We start from the raw sequence: 23,236 nt of genomic DNA, 5'->3' as shown, positions 1-23,236 counted from the left end.
CCTCTCCTAAGTGTCCTTTATTCTTTAAAATAGGTAACATTAGGTTTTGCAGCTAGCTGTGTTGTCTAGCCAGTCCCTGACCTAACAAGCATCAGATGCTTTCTGAAGGACTCTGACAGGCCTGTGCTTCAGACTATGTGGACAATTCCTATTTGCTACGACAGACACAGCAAGTGGACTAGACCACGTCTGCACTCTTGACCTTAAGAAGCAGCGACCTTCTGTGGATTTTTTCAGTGTCCCTGATTGGGCACTGATGGAGTGATCTGAGTGCATTGTAACTGAGCTCTGCCTTCCTTTGGAAATCGTCAGTCTTCTTTCGGGGCTGTTTCTATTCTCCCATATTTCTTGTCTGCTCGTACGTATGGTGCTCTTACGTAGAATTGTTTGCCTTTCCCTGGGCTTCTGAGGTGCTTTGAGCTCTAACTGGACACTCTGGAATACTGCAGGCCAGTGCTATGAATGTAGGGGGTCACCAAAACCCTCATTAGAGTGAGTTTCTTCTTTGCACATAAGAAGTCAGTATTCGTTCTAGAGGGAAGGGGTAATGAGACGGACTGTAATTGAAATGTTTTTTCTGTAAGACGAGTTGGCAGCCCTATGCAAACCTACCTCAACCAGTTCATTCACGTTCCCAGAGTAGTATTAAATACAGCCCCAAATAAATCTGTCATCCTCTTTCATTGGTGCCCCATTGTAGGTTCCAAAGTCCCTGGTGCTTTGCCCATACCATAATATCTTTCTTTGCCAGATCAGCGTGCTGACAATGGTAAGTAGTTTTGTAATCCGACACATGGCAGGGGTCTCCTGCACAAGTGAGCTGCAGTGATTTTGACCTTGTTTTCCTACAAAGTGCTAAACTCTAGTGGGAGGTTGGGCTCCACAAAATAGTGCTATCCCTTTTAATATGGCTGGTTTATGCCCCCCAGACGTGGCCACAACTCTACTAATGTTTGGTGGAGACTGAACTTAGTGGTGGGGTACAAGCCTTTTTACCTGCACCCAAGTGGGTAAATGGCTCAATGGCTGACGTGTAAATCTGTGTAGTATGTCATGGCCGGGCTTCATTTTTGTTTGGAATGTGCTGGGCTGATGCCCCCTTTTGTTGCCTGTAGCTCCTTCGGGTGTAGGGAGGACCTTATGTCTTTGTAGTATTCAATGCTGCATTCTTCCCAATGTCTCCCCTACCCTTTTGTGCTACTCTATTTCCCACTTCCTGAATAGTGCTGGCTTGTGTAGCTTGAATTCACATCCAGGTGAGAAGAGCAGGAAGGCCGGGTCTAGATCAAGCGAGTTCCACAGGATCAGACTGTGGCCTGACGAGGGAAACACCTGAAAAGAGACGTGGTCACATTCATGGTTAAGACTTCACCCTATGTAAAAAAGAGTTTGGCTACCTACTCGTCCTTTGTATCAAATTTTCTTCTCTGATTGGGAGAAACAACACCAACAAGGCTACTGTTTGCTCTGGATCTGATTCACATCTGGGAGGAAAATGCAGTTTGTCATGCTTTTCTCCTCTCCAACCCAACAAAGTTATGGCTAAATCTTGAGTGGACTGATGGGTCTAGGCTAAGTTCTTCAGTATTGGGAATGAGCTATTTTATTTTCACTTACCCCTTGTCCACCCTTTAATCCAGGGAGCTCTGCACACCTATGGGGAGTAGGGTTGGAAATGGAAACCGAGTCTTTATCTTTCTCCTTGTCAGTGGCAAGGACTGTACTCCTTGGATTCAAGAAAAGACTTTGTTGTTGTTGCCTCTTAAGGATTATATAGGTAGACTGCTCTGGGAGAAGATATCCTGACTTACTTAGTCATTGCCTAAGTCCTGCATCCAAGAAGCCTCTGCCCACTGCATAACCTTATCAAGATTCCCCGTGGACAGTGTGAGAGCTTATGTTTCTCAGCCCAGTCACTACCTCTGAAGAGCCATCCTCGGCAAGGCTTTATGCCAGCAAACTCTGTAATGTCGTTCACATCTACGCACAACCCAAGATTTAATCCATGTTCAAACCCGAATTCTTGATTATTCCATGGTGTTTTTTTGGGGCCATTTCTGTCCTAGACAATAGGCACCCTGCACACCTTTTTGGGTATCTCCTGCCAGACACATTTTAGCTGTCTGTAGGTGAAGGCCTCTTGTGGACGTACCAAAAACCTATAGTGGACTTACAGCCTACCCATTGCTTACTATTGGTTGGCTTTATTGTAAGTCATATTTGCTTGCTTATTTTTCAACAGCTTGATTTCTATTTTTATTTTTGTCCCTCCCCTTGAGCGTAGCTTATTTACCATCCTTTTGATTGTTTGACTTGTATATTTTCTACTGTTCACATTCGGGAACTACTTTTTTCTTTTCTTTCAGCACTCCATTAGAGTGTATGTGTTTTTTTTTTTTTAGCTCTCCCCCTTGTGTCCTGCTCTCCTCCCACAAACGTCCACACCCGCATGGTCTGTGTTGCTCCCTTATCACTTCCCCCAAATTTGTCCTTTTGCTTTTCTCACGTTTCCTGTTTCTTCTAACTCTTTTTGGCCTCCTCTGGCCCCTCCTCGAGTGCCTCCATTACTTTCTTGCTCGCTCCCCGTTGCTTCCCCCAACTGCTTCCCCATCCACTCCTCTGTTGCTCTCTAAACTCCTTGAGGTATTTAACTTTTTTTAAAATTCTTTTTAATATTTTGGAGTGCCTGATGGCTGATATTCAGCGCTGTGCTGTTCTGCAGTACAAAACGTGCTTTTGTGATGCTAAAATGATTTTTTTATTGAACAATCCAAATGGTGTCCTCCATCTTAGATAAGTAAATAAGAATGAGACTCTCCTTATTTCCTAGGCCTGTGAATGCACAATGAATCATGTGCACATACTTCATCACAAATGCGTACCTAGAGAATGACGCAGCCTCGTCTTTGCTCCTTTATTTATTTAATTCTTTTATCGATTTGGCACAAAATCAGCAAAAAGCATCGATCAAGGCAATAGTTCAACAAGACCAAACCTATTGGCTTTGCCAGTGCTTTTTTTTTTTTTTTTTTTGTATTTCCTAATTGTGTTTTCATATTTGCACCATAAATGTGGATGTCAGCAAATTCAGCGATAAAGGCATCTTTGGGAAAATACTGTTTCTGAGCCTGTTTGCCAGATGCCTATAGTCTTTATATTCCCCTTCCACTTCCAGCACTCTCTTCCCCCTCCCCCTCAAATCCCCAACAGCTTCGTCAACCAGCATAAACAATTATATAGTTTCCCCTCATAACCAAATATGTGGATGAAGCAAAAATTAGCAGTAAACATTCCATATCATCGGGGGATTTATGGTCTCCGGAGGGCACCGCTTGAACCTGCTCTTAATAATTGAAAAAGTTTAGGGGCTGCAGTCTAGGAGGGCATGAAAGGGTGGGAAGCACTTTGACAAGTATTTTAATCGCAGGCTCCATGTCATTTCAAAGTCATTCTACTGACCAGATATTGATCTGGAGTCTTTACATTACCATGACATTTAACATTATCACTTGAGACTGTAATAAGTGGAGAATCTTTTTTCCCCCTCAACATAGGGTCTGGGGACAGTGTTCGCTGCCAACAAATAATTCCACATTAGGAGATAATCTGCTTTTGTTTGGAGTTCCAAGAGAGGTGATTGGAGGTCCAGAAGGACAAAGGCTGTGTCTGAGGGGATGGCTATCCCAAAATTATTTTCATGGCTGCCAAGATCTTGGCCCTGAATGGCATGATGTAGAGGCAGTCCTGCTGTATATGTCTGAAGGCTCCCAGTAGGCCACACCCTCTCCAAGAGGAGGCACTTGTGTGGGAGTAAAATCTATATAGCTTCACAGGGGCGAGATACTACTTGTAATCTATTTTATGGCGAGTCTTCCTTTGCAGGATAATATGTGCTTCATGTCTAATATTGTGCCATAGACATCTCTGTTGGGGCTACTTCACCCTTCTGTCTAGGATCCCATTTCATTGCAGGCTACAATTATTAATTGTGGGCAGTGGGGTAAACATCTGTGCGGTTTTATAGGGTAGAAATGTTCCATTTTGAAACCTGTCTTGATATCCAAAATGTTGTAGTGGGTGTTAGGTCACAGGTAACCACTTTCCTCACAACTGTGTTAATCAACGATTGGCACATTTGGGTGTTCCATCAAGTTGGAAAACTTGTTTGAATATTTAATGGGCCACCATGGTAACCCTGTGGAACATATCTGTGACTGTGAAACATTTTCCACCTATCGACGGGCCTTGCTGTAACACTGGTGTAAAAGCGAGGTTGCCACAGATTGGGTTATGTGTGAGAGAAATATGGTTAGGCTCAAACTCGTTGATAGTATGTGCCAGATGTTAGTGTTGTATGTGTACGGGTGCTAATGTAGATATTTGGGGTTGATCTCACTTGGGCTTCACACCAAGTCCCATACAGTTCTGCCTACTACAGCTGGAACCATGTGTGGCCACACTTTGTCTGTCTCCCCAAGAGACCACTCCAACAGAACATGTAGCATTGTTGCCCAATAAGATGTCATGATGTCTGGTAGAGCGCGGCTTGGTCTGACACAAAACACTGCAGGCCATCCTGGCCTAGTTTCCCTGCCAGATATATTTTAAAATCTTTTAGCATTGTTTAAGCATTGTGGAGAATTCTTAGCATGCCTAGATGGGGATTGCTTAAAAAGATCTGTAATACTAATTAGTAGATTCATTATGATCGTATTCATACTACCTAGCCATGAAAGAAACCGGGTTGATCATCTCTGAAAGTCCTCACAGAGGGCTGTAATAATTTGTGGGGGTAGTTAGTTTTATATAGCTCCAATGTTTAATCCCAAGTATCTAACAGATCAAGTAGCCCAATTGGAGACGATCCAGAATTTTAATAGTCTTTTTCCTTGGGACTGTGTCCGGTTCAGAATCTCCGATTTCTTCATATTCATCTGAAAGCCAATGGCTTTCTCCATATACGGCAATTGGAATTGAAGATGTGGGATGCGCGTATGGTGCATTAGAGCTTGCAGAAAATCACCTGCAAATAAAGGTATTATGCATATGTGTAGCCTCCTAATGTGCTGGGAAGGGCTCAGTGCTGAGGGCAAAAAAGTAATGGGGATTCAGGATATACCTAACTATTTCAGCTACCCAATGCAAAAGGGAGTGATACCCTGCCATTTAAGGCAACCCTTGAGGTGAGAGTGTGACATCCTGTCAGCACTATGGTTATTAACCTAGGTCCAAATCCTATTGTGCATAGGGTGTGAGCAAGAAACGCCTGTGCACCTGGTCTAAGGCCTTTTCTGCAGTTATCATTTTCCTTCTGGCTTTCTCGACCACATGGACTTTGCAACAGATATTATTATGTGTTTGCTGGGTTTTTTTTTTTTTTTTTTCCTGAAACCGTTTATTACAAAATCCAAAAAATATACAAAGATGGGCCTACAACCTTCAGGCCGGCCGCTAGCAAGCAAGAGGAGCATGTGATACAGACAATAGTGCGCATGCTGCGGCAGAGGGAAATGCACAGGAGTTAAAAGCGTTGGTAGCCACACCATCCGGACCCCACCTAACGGTTTCATTTTAATATAAATAACAACAAAAAACAAATCCACAAGGCAACCCAAAATCGGAAACAGCAGCATGTGCTCCCCTAGCAGGGGGACCCCACCAATCCATAGGAGTATCAAGGGGGGGAAAAGGTCAGGACGGGGACTAAGTGGACTCAGTGCCCGGAACCGGGGATGTTTGCTGGGTTTTAATGAAACCAGAATAGCCTGAGTGTTTCGTGTTGGTAGGAAGGCGTTTCAGTCTCCTTTTAAGGATCTTTGTATAAAGTTTAGCATCAACATTTAGAAGCACTAGAATTGCAAAAATCTTTGTACATAGTTTGGCATCAACTTTGAGAAGTGCTGTTGGTCTGTGTCAAGCAAAGAGTTTCCAGTTTTTAACTGGCTTTGGGATCAAGAGATATTAGCCGGGTTCATCGAGGAGGTCACTTTGCCTTCCTTTGTCCTGTGTGGAGCTTGGGAGTTAGCAAAGGTCTTATAAAAGTTTCCTGTAAGCCATCTGGGCCCGAAGCTTTGTGTAGCGTGATGGATTTAATAGCTGCCAGTTCTTCCGATTTGCTTTATCGGTCCCTCAAGTGTGTCCCTCTGATCTTGAGTTAGACGGGGGAGTGATGCATATAATGTACTAGAGGTTTGGTCTTCATCTGAGAGAGGGTTGGGGGGGGACTATAAGGAGGCTTGAAACATCTGAAAGTCCTCCATTTTCTCCCCTTTTGAATAGAGGGCTCGGCCCTCACGGAGTTGTATGTCATCCACTTAACCATTCTCGTGGCTTCTGCCTAACTAGGTGGGGCCTCACTTAATCGCACTTATGGTATGAGGTCTTTTTAAGGTGGAGCATTGCCAGTTCTGCTTTGTTCAAAGCCATCGTGTTACGTTTGCTCCTCTGAGATGCGATCTATGTATGAGGTTATGAGTGGGGGAGAGTCAACCTCTGCATCTGTTCTGCTTCAACTTGACCCCCTAGAAGGCCTTTTTCTTGCGCTGTATTTCTTGAGGTTGGCCATAGTTCCTGAAGGACTGCTTTGAAATTGTCTCCGTGACATAAGGGCCCCCCTTTAAAAGTGGTGTTCAACTGTAAGTTTTCCTATATGTGGGACTGAATGTCAGCTCTCAAGACTGTGTCTCAAACGAGTGATAGATGCATTATCCATAATTCTTCTAGCTACGTCTGGAAATTTCAGGTCATGGTGAGTTTGGTGCATGGTCTGAGATCACTTTTGGACATATTTTGGTGTCCTGTATGAACACTATTAATGCATTGCTCGCCAATACATGGTGAATTCTTGAATATGTCTGGTGAGCATGAGAGAAGAGATGGAGTCCCTCTGATCTGTGTGATGTTTTCTCCGAGGATCAAACAAACCTAGGGTCCTCCCTGTTCTTTAAGGCTCTTTTCCTAGCGCCCCTGTCTCCTGTTATAATTATGTCCCTGCAGCAAATCCTGTCAAGGTGTGAGGAAGGTTATTAAGAAATTGTCCTGCCCAACATTGGGGGCATAAATAGTGGCTACCGTGACTCAACTATTCTGAATCCAACTCGCAATCATGAGATAGCTACCTTTTTTGCAGGCCATAAAGGCAAAGTCCAGCAAGATATGGAAGACGAGTGTCAGGCTATTATGTTTCCTTTGCGTTGATGGCCAGTATGTTTTGGGTATTGTTTATGCTTAAGGTGAAGCTCATAGTGTCCTTTAAGTGTCTTCTAAGGTGTTTGACTTGTAGGGCTGTAAAATGTTACTGTCCTTTCTCATGGACTGACATGGTTGTTCTCTCATATTGAGTGAGCTTAGCCCATTGATGTTCAATGAGACTATTCTAACCATTGCGTGTGGGCAGAGTGAATTCACTGATTGTGCAAGGTTGTCGATCTGCAATTCGAGTTTGCAACCCCTCCCTCTGATATGGATTGCTACAGATGCGGAGCTATATAAGCTTCACTGGTGACCTACAAAACCCCTCCCAAACAGGGAAAGAGCACCCCATTATGCTGCATGTGCTCCACTGGTGGCATCCCATTCAAGTGAAATACTCAGCAGCTGCTTCAAAGCTGCTTCATATTTCACAGTGTAGGCGGCTAGCTGCCTGCACTTTCAAGAGGGGAAAGAGATCCCTTGCAGGCGGGACCAGTGAGTGACTGCTCCTGCCTGCAGTGGGATTTCTGGGGGGGGGGGTCCATGGGACCCCCTTCCTCCCCACTTCCTCCCCCTCTTCTGGAGGCGCACTGAAAGACCTGCTTGCCTCTGTACCTGCATCCATAATACGGTGCAGGAGCAGAGGTAAACCGATTCCCTCACTTGCATGCAACCACACCACCATACAAATGAAGGAATGCCCTCTCATGATAGTGCTGGCCCTATATGTTTCAGCGCTTTCAGTATTACAGAAGGGGCTTCACAAGTGTTTGTGGGAAAGACCCATCCACATTAGCGGGGTAACGTCTTTAATGAGAGAAGTGCAGAATTTCTGTGTAGCAGGACTTTTGTTGATCCCTGCTGAATCTTGAAATTTACTTCCCAGAAATAAAAGGAAATTCTGTGATTTTAGCTAGAGTTTGACATTTGCAGGCTAGTATAGGTAAGAAAAGGTAATGCAAATTGGTCCATGCAAGCCACCACACTATGTACTCCCGCAGTGTCTAGTATCAAAAACATTTGAGGTCTGTATTTTACCTTGGGTGCTGGCCAACACAAGCAGAAACCCACCTGCCAAGAAACATTGTTATTAAAAAAAAAAAAAATTATGATGTTGCCATGGCATGATTCTTGGGCCTTTTCTATTCCGTACAGTAGGCCCACTTGTGCATGTGAAGTTCTGTTTTTAATCGGGAGAAGTGTAGGAAAGTAGAATAGTAGTGTTTGTTATGATCTATTTTGATTTCTGTACATTTTTCACTTTAAAATGCAAATCAGTTTCAGAAAAACACAGATTTTCTAAAATGTCCCTAAAAATTGCCAGATAGGTGTAAACCTAAATTCAAAGTGATACAAACAACCTGTATTGCTAGATTCAGATTCATGGGCACATAAAAAATACAGAGTATTCCTTCTTGCCCATTATAATCCATTAGATTTAACCGTATAAAGTTATGCATGGTCCAAACACAATGGAAAAATCATTGAGTTGCTGCTTGATTGATGGGTTTGGATCCTCCATGTTTTTAGGTCTTGCCTAGGCAGCGCGCATGCGCTGCACTAGGAGAGGGCCTTTAGCAATTGGTCTTCACTTTTCAAGCACTCGCACTCGTGGCGGCATCCACCTTGCGGGAGCGAGCAGCGGCGTGGCCACATTAATTACATACAGCGCGCCACTGCATGCTCCCGCAAGGTGGATGCCGCCACAAGCACGAGTGCGAGTGCTTGAAAAGTGAAGACTGCTTGTTATTTTCATGGTGCACACCACTCGCGGGACGCTGCTTTGGGATAGCGCCCGCTCCTCCTTGTTACTTTCATGGCGCACACCACTCGCGGGACGCTGCTTTGTGATGGCGCCCGCTCCTCCTTGTTACTTTCATGGAGTACACCACTCGCGGGACGCTGAGCGCGGCCTGTTGTCCATTTTCTTTCGCTGCTAGTTTCCACCCACCCTTAGGATTTTGTATCGCTTTTCTTTAACTTTATTGTTCTAAAATTCTTGTTGACACTGGAAACTTTTTACTCTGCTTTTCGTACTTGGCGCTCTTGTGCGGGACTCAACATCTTTGACTGGCAGGTGGTGTGTCCTGTCTCTTAGCGTCAGGTGACCCCACTCGACCGGTTCGGGGTCACTGCACCAGAGGGGCAAAATCCTTGGTGGGTGTCCAGGAACTCTGCTCCGCTCAAGCGAAGTGAGTACTTCCCAGGCCCGGCGTGGTGATGGGAGTGCACAGGGCCTCCCCAGTGCACAGCACGGCCAGTACAGAAGTTATGTCTCTCACTAGTAGGACAAAGGTAACCAGCGTCTTACTGCCCAGGCCAGTTATCTCTTTAGGGCACTTTCCAAATGCAGAGCTCGCTGCCCGGGTTTCTACGGTGTGTGATTGAAGTAGGTAAACATTGGCCTCTCGCAGCCCAAGAGGTTTCTTAAACACTGTATCAGACTCTCATTCTCCCTTTCCCACGGGCTCTCTTTCCCTCTTCATTACATACTCCCACACTAGATCCCTCTTTACTCTTCCCTCGCTCTTTCCTACCTCTCATTCTCATCCGGTCTCCTCCTTTCGCGCAAACAACCCAACTTCCTTCTCGTTGTCACTGCGTCTCCCCGTTTACCATCTCCTACTCTTTTTCCCGTCCCTCCCTGATCATTACATCTCCCCACTCATCACAGACTCTCCTTCTCACACCGTCTCCTCACTCACCACATACTGTCCTCCCCTCATCCTCTAGCCTCCACCTCTTGGGTGCTCTGCCTCCCCAACCCATCTCACTCATTCGCTGGGCTCAGTTCGTCACAGACTTGCTAACGTATTTCTTTTTCTTGTGTAACTCGGGCTATTAAACATACTTTTGCATACAATTCATCATTCGTATACAGAGCCACACACATGTTACAAATTAAACACCCAAAAACTTGTCAACTTAATTCGAAAAAAGATTCACAATCCAGCATACAAATTAATGCAATCCGGCCTTCGGTTGGTATTGGTGAACAAGTGGTGCGTATTGAAGTACAGTTATTTGAAGAAAACTGACTGGAGCATTTGGTAGACTGTAGCATTCAACAAAGTGCTGTCAAAGCTCTCTGTGTTCCCAGGTCCTTGCGCGACATTATCCATGCCTCACTCTTTTTTTGCATGCTGGGGCTGGTAATTCAGAATTTAATAATACACAGACGTAACGAGAGGCTGAAGAACGCCCCTGGGGAACACGAGAAGTCTTTTTCTTTAACTTGGTACTACCCCGGCACTCTATCGTTAAGGTGGCAATGTCAGCCAAATATTTTCTAGGTTAGATCCCATACAACCCTAAGTAACTATACAAATGGTCATTGCTGTCCCCTGAACTACCAACCATTAATGTACTTTGACACTTTTGTAATTCACAAGAAAAAACAGTAATGTCCCAACATATTTTTCTCATTAATATTCATGTAATTTAATAAGTCATAACTTGTTTCAAAAAAAGAAAATTATAAACAATTGTCAGCTCTTAATGACGATGACAGAAAATTCTCATTTACTATGCACAATGTACAAAGTGAATAATCAATTATACACAATTAAGAAAGCCGTTCTCAGTATTCCATTGTTTCCTTTGAAAAACACAATGTACACAGTAATGACCCAATATACACATCTCGTCCTTCGGAGACACACAAAAACTCCGTGGGGGGAGGAGAGTCAGACGTCGCCACCCCATTGAGGAAACCATCAAGAACAGCCGACACGTGTTTCGTTACGTAATGTAACTTTCTCAAGGCTTAAGTATTATAATGCAGCAAGATGAATTTATATGAGTCCCGATCCAAGTAAGTTGTCGCCCGAAGATCGGCACAATAACCGTATAACACCTGTATTACTGAGTCACCATCCGGTAGTATTAACCAACAGTGTGTGGTTTTACGTCAGAAACACAGTGATAGGTCCTTCCAAACAGAGTGTACGAGCAGCAATTAGGTCGTCGATCCGTCGGAACTGCCACAGTTATTAGTTGCACATTATGTCAGGCCCGTGAGTAATAATACATTAATCAACAGTGTATTGTTACCGTCGAAAGCACTATGATAGGTGCTTCCAAAAAGTGTGCGGGCAGCAATTCGGGCGTCGATCCGTCGGCGCGGCCCCAGTAGTTAGCTGCACGTTTTAGACAGTACGATCATAGAAATAAAGGAAGGACAGTGCACCTAGGTGTTCTTCATTACCCAACGGTGTTTGGTTACCGTCGGATGCACTATGGTAGGTGCTTCCAAACACAGTATGCGAACAGCAGTTCGGGCGTCGATCCGTCGGACGTAACGAGAGGCTGAAGAACGCCCCTGGGGAACACGAAGTCTGTATAATTTGTCTACAGGTGTGCTTTAGAATGATGAGCAGACGGACACATTTACAATTGTCTATCATTTTGTTGGTTCGCTGTTGCAAGTTTTACATATCTGTGCAAGGGGAGAGGGGCTTTGACACTTCACTATGGCTAAAGCCAGGAGCTGACTCCTCACTGTTCACTAACATTTTTCACAACTTCAAATGGCAGGTTTTGCACTTAAAGGGCATGTTTTGCTGGGATTCCCGCTGCATTACAATGTGTTTTATTGCAGTCCATAAAAGGCTGAGAACCAGGTTAATGGTCAGTGACTCAATATGACAGCAGCCAGATAAGCTATCATTTACATGAATAGTAAACGAACCTGGCCTGCCTTTCCTAAAGCTTTGTAGCTCCTTTTCAATCCAGCGGGTGAGAGGATTCTTTCAGCCAGCATGGGGCCTACTATCAAACGATGTTTGCAAAACAAAGGTGGCCGCAGTCAGCCCCACCTCTCGACTAACAAGCATTGGCATAGCCAATAGGTCTCGCCTTTGGTACCTTATAAGTATTTAGTTATGCAGCACAATATCCTTGGTTCAACAACATCAACCGTTGCATGGCTAAACACTTATAAGGTCCCAAAGGCGAGACCTATTAGCTATGCCAATGCTTGTTTTAGACTGGCAAATTTTGTATATCTCCAAGACTGAAAGAATATTACAGACTAATTTCTATATTACTCTGTAGATTGGCCTGGATTTAAAGCAATTTAGAGATGCAAACATTTTTTCCCATTTCTATTTTTTCCTGCTCACTATTTTCTGATTTCAATTATTAATTTATTTGGGGAAATAATGAGCAATCTACTCAAATGACACCTTGCAGAATTGTGTCTACTTTCAGAATGCTATAGCTTTCCAGATTAACTCGTATGTTTCAAACCTATTTCACTTATAAACTGCAAGTAGGTGGATACTACAAAATTCGAAATATTGACCACAGTTAGCAATATGCAAAAACGATTTTTTATACAGCTCTGCCTGCTTATAAGAGCTGGGGAAAGGAGGACTTTAGCACGGTAAACAGTTTGCTGATGTAAATTTTCAGAAGAAGAACCCACAAATTTTCTTGTGCATCAATTGTTTCCCATTTTTCGGAGAAAATAAAATTGCTTTATTTTAGCTATTTTCCCTGTTCTCCGAAAATCATGTGTACTATTGGAATCTCCAACCTATGGGAAAAGGCACACCAACGTAGCCTTGATATCTGTGGTGATAGGTTATGAAGGCTCAAACGCGGACTACCCCAAATGTCAAAGGAGGGCTCAGCCGAAGGGGGACTGAGATGGAAATCCTCAGCACTTAAGGGACTGACCCTTGAATACCTTAGAGGTGTCCTGATGATACTGTGGGGAGAAGGTATACGTTCTGAAGTCAAAATGTATCAGAAGAGCTTACTTCTGAGCCTCTCAACAACATGTTAACTCTGTAACCAAGGATGAATAAAAGTCCATTTATCCCAGAAGGTAGTTGACAAAGCAAACATTCTATGGTTTCCAGGACATTGCAGTCTTCTGCTACAAATATGTGGGGTCAGGGATTATCATTTGCGAACATCACGGATACCTAACCTGAACTTATACCTCCATCCGAAATAGTGCTAGTCTCACGGGGCTAGTGGTGCCGAATTCAGGAGTATTGCGTTTTCAGACGTGGTTGTATCTGGACTGTCTCCAATTTAGAGAAAAGCTTTTTTCTTCAGTAGAGGGACCTTGGGGTCCTCAGTCTCTGATCCCAGAACGCAGTGACCAAAAGGTTGGGTATTTGCTAGACCGCTGCATGAAAGTGTCTCCAGGATACACTGACTGCATCTGGGCCACACGCGCATATCCTGATTGACAGAAGCTTCTGAGCTTTGGTGATGGTTCAAGGATGAATCCCCCATAATAAATGGTCACTCAATGGTGCAGGAGAGCATATTCACCAGGCTGAATATTTACTTGTGGGGTAGTCTCGCCTGCAGTTTTGTTGCACTCCTAGTCCCTGTAAATTGTTGGAGAAGCTCCTCTGGTCTCCCAGCCCTTGCTAGGGTCTCCTCTCAGGTGACCCATCCACTTATTACAAAGTCAGACCTTTATCATTGACCCCAGCTTTAATGAAACAAGCAGCACTCAGGTCAGAACTGTCTTCAACTGCGAGTAAAAGATTTTGTAACCTTAAAGGTAAGATTAATCTTGTGGTCCATAGTCAAAAGCGCAGGACATAGAGGCGCTGGGATATATCCTTTTTCTTTGTTTTTTGCTCAGCGGAGTCTGGTTCAGAGGGAGACCAGTAATGGGGCTCCAGGACCCTCAGTAGATCACAGGATCTTTATGGGCTCTTTCACAACCTGGAGAGGCCTGAGATGTGTTGTTGAGCAGGTTCTAAGACGAGCCTGTTAAATGGGAGATTTATGAACTCTCTGACACAAAAATGATGCGGCCAAGAGCTTCCTCTTGTCTCTACTCGCAAGGATCAATCTGCTCTCTGTCTTGGTGTACATAAAGCACTGCTTCACAGAGTAAACTCAGACACCGTTCATCGCGCTCTTACACTGGAGCGAGGAAGAAATGGCTCCCCACTAACTGTGACTGATGGACTTTTACCCACAAAACTGCTACACAAAATGCCCAAAAACACAAATTGGCTTCAAGGCATTCAGGGGTTTGGAGAAATCCAGTTGGTCGATGGTAGAAGGACTTTTTGTGATACTTCTGCAGCAATGGCCTTTAGCTTGCCACAGGTCTCATAGTTGGCATCTGTATGGTCCCTCACATTGGAAGCTCCCTAGATATGCCACAAAAATACAGGGGACCTTTAAATAAATAAGAAAACTATAGGGTGGGACAGCTGGTACAAACCACTCTGTGAGTTTTTATTTCAAAAACACCCAAGGTAAAATTCTTTAGCCCCGTCATGACCAACTTGACCTCGGTGCTGCGATCCTGAGCGTGAGGCATTTGCATCAGGAAGAGCACCAAATAGTAACATTTGGTTGCTTCTGATCTTCACTGCAAAAAAACATATACTTCCCACGGAGTTACTTAGCAAAGTGCCTCATGTCCGGCCAGCCGTACACAAAAGCTCATGGATTCCTATTTAACAAGGTAACCATGTGTGGACAGCGTCACGCCTCCTCATGCAATGTGGAGCATCCATTAAAAGGGACTTTGAAAATGGCGTTGAAGATGCCATGTTACCCATCACAATGTTCTAGTTAGTCAATTTTCTGCTTATCATGTTTCATCCTTTCTATGTGAAAAGGATATTGATAGATTCTAATGCAAGGCAGGCCATCAAATTAATTTGGTTAGAAGAGTGGAGGTATATGGACAGGCTCACCAGTTTGGGGTTTCTTTTAAGAAAGAAAGCTCAGTGGGGGGGGGGGGGGTGGTTTGATTTCACAGTATTGTAAGGAGATCGCAGTATGCTTGTTTACGGAAAAGAGGGCGCATTGACAACCATTAATAATGTAAGAAACCACTTCAAATGAACCATGTCAAATGCTGAACCACTAGCCTGGGATATGTGGCCCACCTCCCACCCATTCACCGTCTGGCTAAACGAGCTCCACGCACCTCTAAACCCAATGCAGGAAGTAAGGAGTCAATGACTGACATTTTCCCTATGCTTTAAGTGGATACGTCGATTTGTAGAAAGTACAAGCCACCATCCACGTATTACTTACTCTCCTGCCTAGACAATGCCGAGCATATGTACTTTGGAACCTTCCTTAATGTGAGTTGGAAACATCAGAGGATACAGAGTAGAGACCTCTTTAACCTTAAAATCTGGACTTGGATATAACCCACACTTCAGTCTCCACTGGTGCAGGTTGACCAGGCATGCCAATGTGCATCGCTCATCGAGATATTCAAAGCTCATGACCTCCCTTCTTTCAGCAAACACTCCGTATCTTCCACCAAGCTAGAACTGTTCATGGTTAGAGAGGTGCGGCATGGATAGGGCCGGACCAGAAATAAAAATCGACCCATGCAAAAATGTTCAAACGAACCCCACGCTGGTGGCAGCGACTAGAAAGGGACCATGGTTTGATCATGACAGCCTTCGCTGCCATGAAAGCAGCCCTCTAGCCTGCACCGCACCAGGGAAATGGCAGAGTATGAGAACGCAAAGTCCGCCTCGGAGCGTGGTGCAAAAGATTTTTCTAGAAATATTGGTCAGTCTTTCTGGATAGTGCCGTTCGGGAAAGGAAGCAATGATTGTCTTCTTTACGTGAATCAACATTGACTTGAGTACTCAGCTGCATTACTTTCTCCCATCCATTGAAAGAAATGTGGCAGGTGCTAAAAAAAACTTTTTAGGGCCTCCTGCTAGCACATATTATTTGTGTATTCCACGAATGGAGGGTATGTGTAGATTTCAATATGTGTAATTGTAGGCAAAAAAGTAAACTGGCTTATTTGGAACTTCGTGCCTGCTCTTCGGTCCATGGTTTGGTCTTTGCCAATGGCGGCCGCCATAAACAAAGGGTGTTGGGGCAGGAGGAGGGAGCGCGGGGGTTGGGGACGAGCATGGGGGTGTTAATAATAAAACATAAACTTGCCTTAAGGTGCCGGCCGCGCTGTGCTTCCTCTTTTCTTCCTGGTCCCGGCAGCCCTTGGGATAGACTCCCATCCAATCCCGCGCTGCTCTCCTACCAGGAGAGCAGTGCAGTTATTGGCCAGAGCGGGCTGAAGAGATGCCCTGCTCAGGCCAGGGAGTCTCTGGGGGTTTCTCCAGTCCGGCTGTTAAATGCAGCCTGCACGAGAAACCTAAGTGCGCATATGTGTTTTGGCCGGCCTGAAACAGCCGGCCAAATACATATGCGCACTTTGGGAGTACACATATCACTACTCCTCCCCTTGCGCCACCCCTCCCTGCACAAGCTGGCTCGGAGCTAGCAAATCAAAAATAAAAAGATGCTAGGACATCGTTTGATTTTTCATTTGCTGGCTCTGAGCCAGGCAGTGGGGCAACGCTCCTCCGCCATTGCAGAGGAGCCGCCGCTGGTCTTTGCGGTGAGCATGCCTAGATGCATGATGAAAATACTTTGTTAGAGAAATGCGTCCACGCTAATGTTTCAGTGGCCTGTTTGCTATTTCTTGTTGAGGCAGTGGGGGTGATATATCGGTGATGGAAAGGATATTTTGGGAATGTTGTGTGCATGGATCGGTTAGCACTGCTTCTGAAAGAGGACATTTCTAATTGGGAAGCCAAAATGTATGTTGCCATTCTGGCTGTGGGGGTGGGGAAGGTGAGGGTGACTCCCTGCCTTATACTACTTTTCATCCACCTGAGGGCCAACCGTTGACTCTAAGCTCCTCTTTTTCAGCAATTGGTATCCAGACCACAGTTCATCGTTGACGGAGCCACCCGGACAGACATCTGCCAGGGGGCATTGGGTATGTACGAGTCTGTAAGAATAGCTGCCAAGTTTTGAGATTGCTTATGTGTAACACATTTATGGTTTCAGTTTAATGATGAGGGCCATTCTACTGCCAAATATGTGACACTTATCTAACCCTGTAATACAATTTTAAAATAATGACTTTCATATCCACAGTGCTTTCTCACTCGCACAAGCCGGGTCCTAGTAGCTTTATAAATACACAAGACCCTCATCCCCACTATGCCAGCCAAGATTCAATTCTGGTTATATTCTCTCTCTCTCTCTCTCTCTCTCTCTCTCTCTCTCTCTCTCTCTCTCTCTCTCTCTCTCTCTCTCTCTTTCTCTTTCTCTTTCTCTTTCTCTTTCTCTTTCTCTTTCTCTTTCTCTCTCTCTCTCTCTCTCTCTCTCTTTCTCTTTCTCTTTCTCTTTCTCTTTCTCTCTCTCTCTCTCTTTCTCTCTCTCTCTTTCTCTCTTTCTCTCTCTCTTTCTCTCTCTCTCTCTTTCTCTTTCTCTTTCTCTTTCTCTCTCTTTCTTTCTCTCTTTCTCTTTCTCTTTCTCTCTCTCTTTCTCTTTCTCTTTCTCTCTTTCTCTCTCTCTTTCTCTTTCTCTCTTTCTCTCTCTCTTTCTCTCTCTCTCTCTTTCTCTCTCTCTCTCTTTCTCTTTCTCTTTCTCTTTTTCTCTCTCTCTCTCTCTTTTTCTCTCTCTTTCTCTCTCTCTCTCTTTTTCTCTTTTTCTCTTTCTCCTCCTCCTCCCCCCCCAAACTCATTACTTTAACTTGCATTTATATTTCATATAAGTTGTGTTAATATATATGCAGTTACCTGAAAGTGAATGACAACGAAATAGATAAAAATAAAATACTTGTCTTTTTTAGCCAAGTATTTGACCCCGGCCCCACACTCTGGCACTGCCGCTGTTGCCCTATGGCTGAGCTCAGTGCTCTGCTGGACTGGCGTGTGCCATCCCAGTGACGACCAAGCTTAGCCAGAGAGCATCTTACCAGGGAGCCGTGGTCTCCTCTTCAAGGAGTCGGGCTCCAGGATGCAGACACAATACTGATTGTAGGCTGGGGTACTTGGGCAGCCTTGATGGTGATTGCCCCTTTAATTGCCTGGGCAGCGGCACAGGGCGAGCTGAAGAGCACTGTCTGCTTTTATTTAATTATGCCCTGCAGCGCCTCAACGCGCATTATGGGAGCCGGTGGAACTGTAATATGCCTGATCAATACAGTTCAGTGCAGTGCTGCGGACACCAGCACTCCAGTGCGATCGTCTAACCCATGGTTTATGGTACGTGCCAGGGCTGTGAAACGGGAAATTAATTTGCACAGTTTTTCGACATTACTAAACCAAACCAAACTGAAGGGCTGGTCACATTTTCACCAGTGTTTCCCTTAATGGTTAAATTTGACTCCTGATTTCTTATAGAATTAGAAAACCGAGGCAATAAAATGTTCCATTATTAATTAGTACAGAATAAGCACAATAGGTCTAGACTTTTCCATCACAGACGAGTAAAAATTGGGCTCGGATTTATGTAGTATTTCATATTAGTGGAATGAGAAAATTATCCTTTCACAATTCTTTTAACTAGGCGAATTGTGCTACATAAAGTTAGAACATTGTAGCATAAACTTTTTCAGAATTTGATCATTGTCCTACACGATTGAGAAATTTCAAATGCAAGCTTTAAAATCACAAAATTGTAATTGCAGTGGTTCTCAAGCCAGAACCGGTTCCCCCTCTAAAGCAAATTCTAGTCAATGGAATTCTGCACCGCCGTGTCTGGCAGCCATGTTGCAATTCGAATCCCACAAGAAGTTTCTGAGGCGGTGCTGGGCGGAATGCGGGGCCTGTGAGCACATGCATTCATGCACAAACACAGAGACGGTGGCACGTGAAGGCGCTGCCCTCCCCGACTGCACACCCCGTGGGGTTCTCCTAGCCGGCAGGTTAGGACCGGTTGCTGATCCGAGTTATCGTTTTTGTATTCCTTTTGTCCGCTGTCGGTGCTCATATTTAATCCGCACGGGGTGTGGCTAGTACGACTGTCATCCTGTACAGGAGGAGTTGGGTGGAAGGGGCGCTGAGCCAAGTGCAGATATTACAGGAGCTGGCTGTGCAAGGGGCTGTCCCAAAATGGCCAACCACCCTTTAGGGCCAGACGGGCTGGGGAAGACAACGTCATAGCTAGAGGTTTGCACTGCTGCTTTTCAGGTTCTGGGGGAGAGCAAGGCTCGCACTACCCTCCTATGTGTGCAGTTGGTGTGACTTTAAGCACTTGTACTGTTCAGTTCACTTATTTTATTTGGGGGGGGGGGGGTAAAGGGTCGGCTAAGACTTGCTGTTTAATAATAGCTCTCCTGTCATTCATAAGCACTGTAACTAGAAAAGTGTTGCCATGATCTAATTTATTGGTGTCGTTTATTTTGGGTTTCTTTTATAGTGCTACTCAACCCAGGCGTGTCTGCGCTTTACATTGAACATCATAAATAGGATGTCCCAAGTGTACATTTAATTGTAAGCAGAGCATACCCGTGGCACCTTTTACATTGGAGCAGAGAGAGAGATCTAGTCAGGAAGAGGCGGGGGAAGGTATGGGGTAATGGAGGTGGAGATAGTTCATTCACACAACGAGGGAAAAGAGGAGAAAACACAGGAAGCTTTTGTTTGTGTCTTTCCTCTTGAGATGAAGGTCAACAAGAGTGACACTTTTTGGAAGAGTTTTAAATAGTTACTTTGACTTTTTTCCTGAAGGACCAGATATTCTCTTGATATCTTAGATCTTCAGGGAGGCAGTTTATAAAGGGTATTTGTATGCATCTTACTTGGAGCTGCGCCCTCTAGACTGGAATACTGCAGGCTTCCCTGTCTCCAGTGTTTGCCCGGAATGTATGGCAGTACGTTTTTAGGTCTTTTTTTTTGTTTGTTTGTTTTTTTTGTTGAAAAACCTTTATTGAGATATAGTATATAGACATGTCAGACTGCCATAGGCTCCAAATACAATGGGTTGCTCCAGCGAGCTCTTCGGAACCGGTCCAGTATCTCTCACACAGCCATTTAGCCGACATCCCTGAGGACCGGCGGCATTGCAATTCTACATCAAGCAGTCCAGACCGAATCACTACCGATGCGTGAGATACGTATTCGCCCCCAGCCTGCACAGTAGTCTAACCTTCCCGCATGGCCAACCTGCCGCTAGTCTGATCAAACCCCTAAGGTTTCGTGAACCATATCTCAACACCCAACCCCCCCCCCCCGTCCAGTACGTTTTTAGGTCTTGCCTGACCCAGCGCATGCGCTGGTCTGGCGAGACTTATTGAGAGGGCTCCAAAAAGTGCTACCAGGCCGGCCTAGAGCTACAGTGCATGAGCACGGGCGCGCGCGCCGCGCTTTACCGCGATTACTTTCACTTTCGCGATGGCACGGCCGCTTTGATGTTTGATCGTGATCGCGATCACTTTCTTGGCATAGCCAATAGGTCTCGCTTTTGGGACCTTATAAGGATTTAGTTATGCAACTGTTGCATGGCTAAACACTTATAAGGTCCCAAAGGCGAGACCTATTGGCTATGCCAATGCTTGTTTTGTTTGGCACCGAATCGTCTTTTTCATGATACACACTGCACGCTTTCCTATATGTAATATACTATATACCTTCCTGTTTGTACCGTTACTACTCACTTTTATGTAAAGCATTCTACTGCTCTGGCGAGTCTCCCTACGATATTTAAAACTGCAAAAGTAAATAAAAAAATAAAAATAGTTCTCAATTTATGCATGTTTCAGAAGGGAGCTTTGTAACTCACTGAGTCATCCTGCTCTTCGTGCAATTGAAACTAAATCCCTGTACCAGGCCATTTCTGCTAATAAACCAGTTTCTATTTTTCTTACTTGTGTGTTTGAGAACCTGTTTTTTTTAACTCTCTAACAAAAGGCTTTTTTCTGAGCTCCCGGGACAGTGGCACGCCCAGTGTCACTTTTGAGCAAGGGTGGGAGTGCCCTTCCTCATAATGTCTGTATCAGGTCAGGAGAAATGAATGCTTCTATTCTGCAGTTCCTTCCTGAGTTCTTCCCAGAAATGTCCTCCTTTACTGCTAATGTGTATTGTACTGTAGTTGCATTTACATAGCTCTTCATCAGACCTGCCAAATTAAAAATAAAAATTCTCCCCCGTTGGGAGGAGGTTGGATGGGTGAAGCCTTGAGCCCTTTAGTGTCAGATGGTTACCCTCTCGGGTGATTAGTGCGCTATACAAATTAACATAACAAAAGTAGCATTAGTCCTTGGGGATTCTGAGGGGCCGGGCCATGGGGAGGGATGTTGCTTTGTACTGAGCGCCACTACCTCCCAACCACCAAAAACAAAAGTATCTAGGGCTGACGCAGATGTCCTGTGGAATTTGCAGAATCCCACATGGACTTCAGCTGAGCAGAGCTTCAACAGAGGAGCTGGAAACTACTCTCCCCATGGGGTTTCCAGCTCATCCTATGTTCCACTGTGTGATATTGGCTCTTCCAGTGGCTGTCCAATAGAAGTTGCAGAATCCCACATGGGCTTCAGCTGAGCAGAGCTTCAACAGAGGAGCTGGAAACTATTCTCTCCCTGGGGTTCCCAGCTCATCATATGTTCCCCTGTGTGATATTGGTTCTTCAAGTGGCTGTGCAAGGAAAGCCAATATCATTTGGCCAATGGTGCCACAGTGTGCATTGACAGGACTACCTTCATACTAACAATGAGGCACCTTAGTGCATTACAAGACCGGTAGCACGGCGTACAGCGGTGCAGTGCTTGGTTGGATTGAGTGAGAAATGTGTTGAAAGTGCTGTCTTTAAAGTGCTGATAATTCCTGAGCTGACTTGATATAGTATAACATTTCTGCAGCACAACAAGTGTCCACATTTCTGCAGCACAACAAGTGTCCTGGTGCTGGAAACTAAGATATAGACAAGACTAAAAGCAACAGGCATAAATTAGTTACTGAAAACCAAAGTCTTTAAGGCCTTTCTGAAGATCAGTAATACAGGAATCTTACAAGGACTCTCGCTCCACATGTTAGCTGCTTTCAGTGAGAAAGTTTTACCACCCAAACGTGTCTGCTTAGCTCAGGGAACAGAAGGCTGTTGGGCATCTGAAGATTGTACACAGTTGGAGGGTGTATAACTGATGAATCTTTGCGATGGATAGTTAGGCCCAGTATGGTGAACTGCTTCGAAAACATGGTGTGAAGACTTGACAGCAATCCGTTGTCCGTCTAGGAGCCAATGAAGAGCGTCCAAGGCTCCGGAGGCGGAGGAGGAGTGTAGAAGTCTGAGGGCCAGTTTGGCTGCTTCGTTCTGGACCCTCTGCAGCTTTCTCAGAAGGCTTTGGTCAACAGTTAAGAAAAGGGAGTTACAGTAATCCGGGCGACCCAAATAGTGGCCTGGATTACCATGCGATGGACATTCTTAGGGATAAAGGGCAGATATTTTTCTGATTACTTTCAGGAGAAAGAAGCAAACCAGCACCATATGTTACACATGTTCTGCTAGTGACAGCTGCGGCTCCAGACAGGCCCCCAGATTTGTGACTTTCTTAGCTGGAGTGGGCAGTGCATGGCAGGAGAGTGGCCCAAAGCCTAGTGGCAGCAGTCTAAGGAGGCGAGAAAGTTTGACCCAAAGGACCTGAAGTTGAAGTTCTGTTGTAAACAGGCACTTCTACAAACCTAGGAGTTAAATACAGCACCCAAGGCAGTGCGATAAACAGGAGTGCTCGTTTCTGTCAGTTTTATATACAACATGTCATCCACTTTGGTGAAGAGTGATGCTGCATGAGACCTCTGAGGGGGGAGGGGGGACTTCCCTGTCCACAGAGCCGGATTAAACCCTGTGGAGGCCACTAGGCAGTCAACATTTCACCAACCCCCACACACACAAATTATCTCTTAATACCCAATGCACCGGAATTTTTATTTTTTATTTTTTTTACAAACTGCCAGGTGCTAGCAGATGAGCTTTAAGAGACAAACTGTTATGTGAATCTGATGTCTCTGGTTTATGTACTTTAAGTTGTTAATGGTTACATTACATGAATACAGTATTTTCTCTATAGAGTCTTTAATGTAAAGTATCGTTCCTTTCAGTTGATTCATTGTTTTCTATCTTTTGATAACAATATGTAAGAAAGCTTGATTGTAATTTTCTATCAAGATCAAATCAATATTATTTTGATCCGTCATCGCAAAGCCCCTAAAAGGAGTGGGGCCTAAAGGCCGGTGCCTATTTGGTAATCCGACACTGCCTGTCCGAGACACTTGCCCCTGCCAGGGAC

The 23,236-nt window shown here is 44.8% G+C and overlaps 1 protein-coding gene across 1 annotated transcript in view; it reads left to right on the top strand.

Moving 5' to 3' along the window:
- CAPN1 (calpain 1) overlaps window positions 1-23,236 on the top strand; it is a 306,415-nt gene that overhangs the window by 131,584 nt on the left and 151,595 nt on the right. Inside the window, exon 3 of the mRNA XM_085625758.1 lies at window positions 16,873-16,942. Within this exon, the coding sequence (XP_085481884.1) occupies window positions 16,873-16,942 (70 nt within the window). The remainder of the gene's footprint in view (window positions 1-16,872; window positions 16,943-23,236) is intronic.

This window comes from Triturus cristatus, chromosome 9, assembly GCF_964204655.1.
Source record: "Triturus cristatus chromosome 9, aTriCri1.1, whole genome shotgun sequence".
Classification (NCBI taxonomy): domain Eukaryota; kingdom Metazoa; phylum Chordata; class Amphibia; order Caudata; family Salamandridae; genus Triturus; species Triturus cristatus.
Note: the sequence above shows the minus strand (reverse complement) of the source record. Positions and strands in the feature narration are given on the sequence as shown.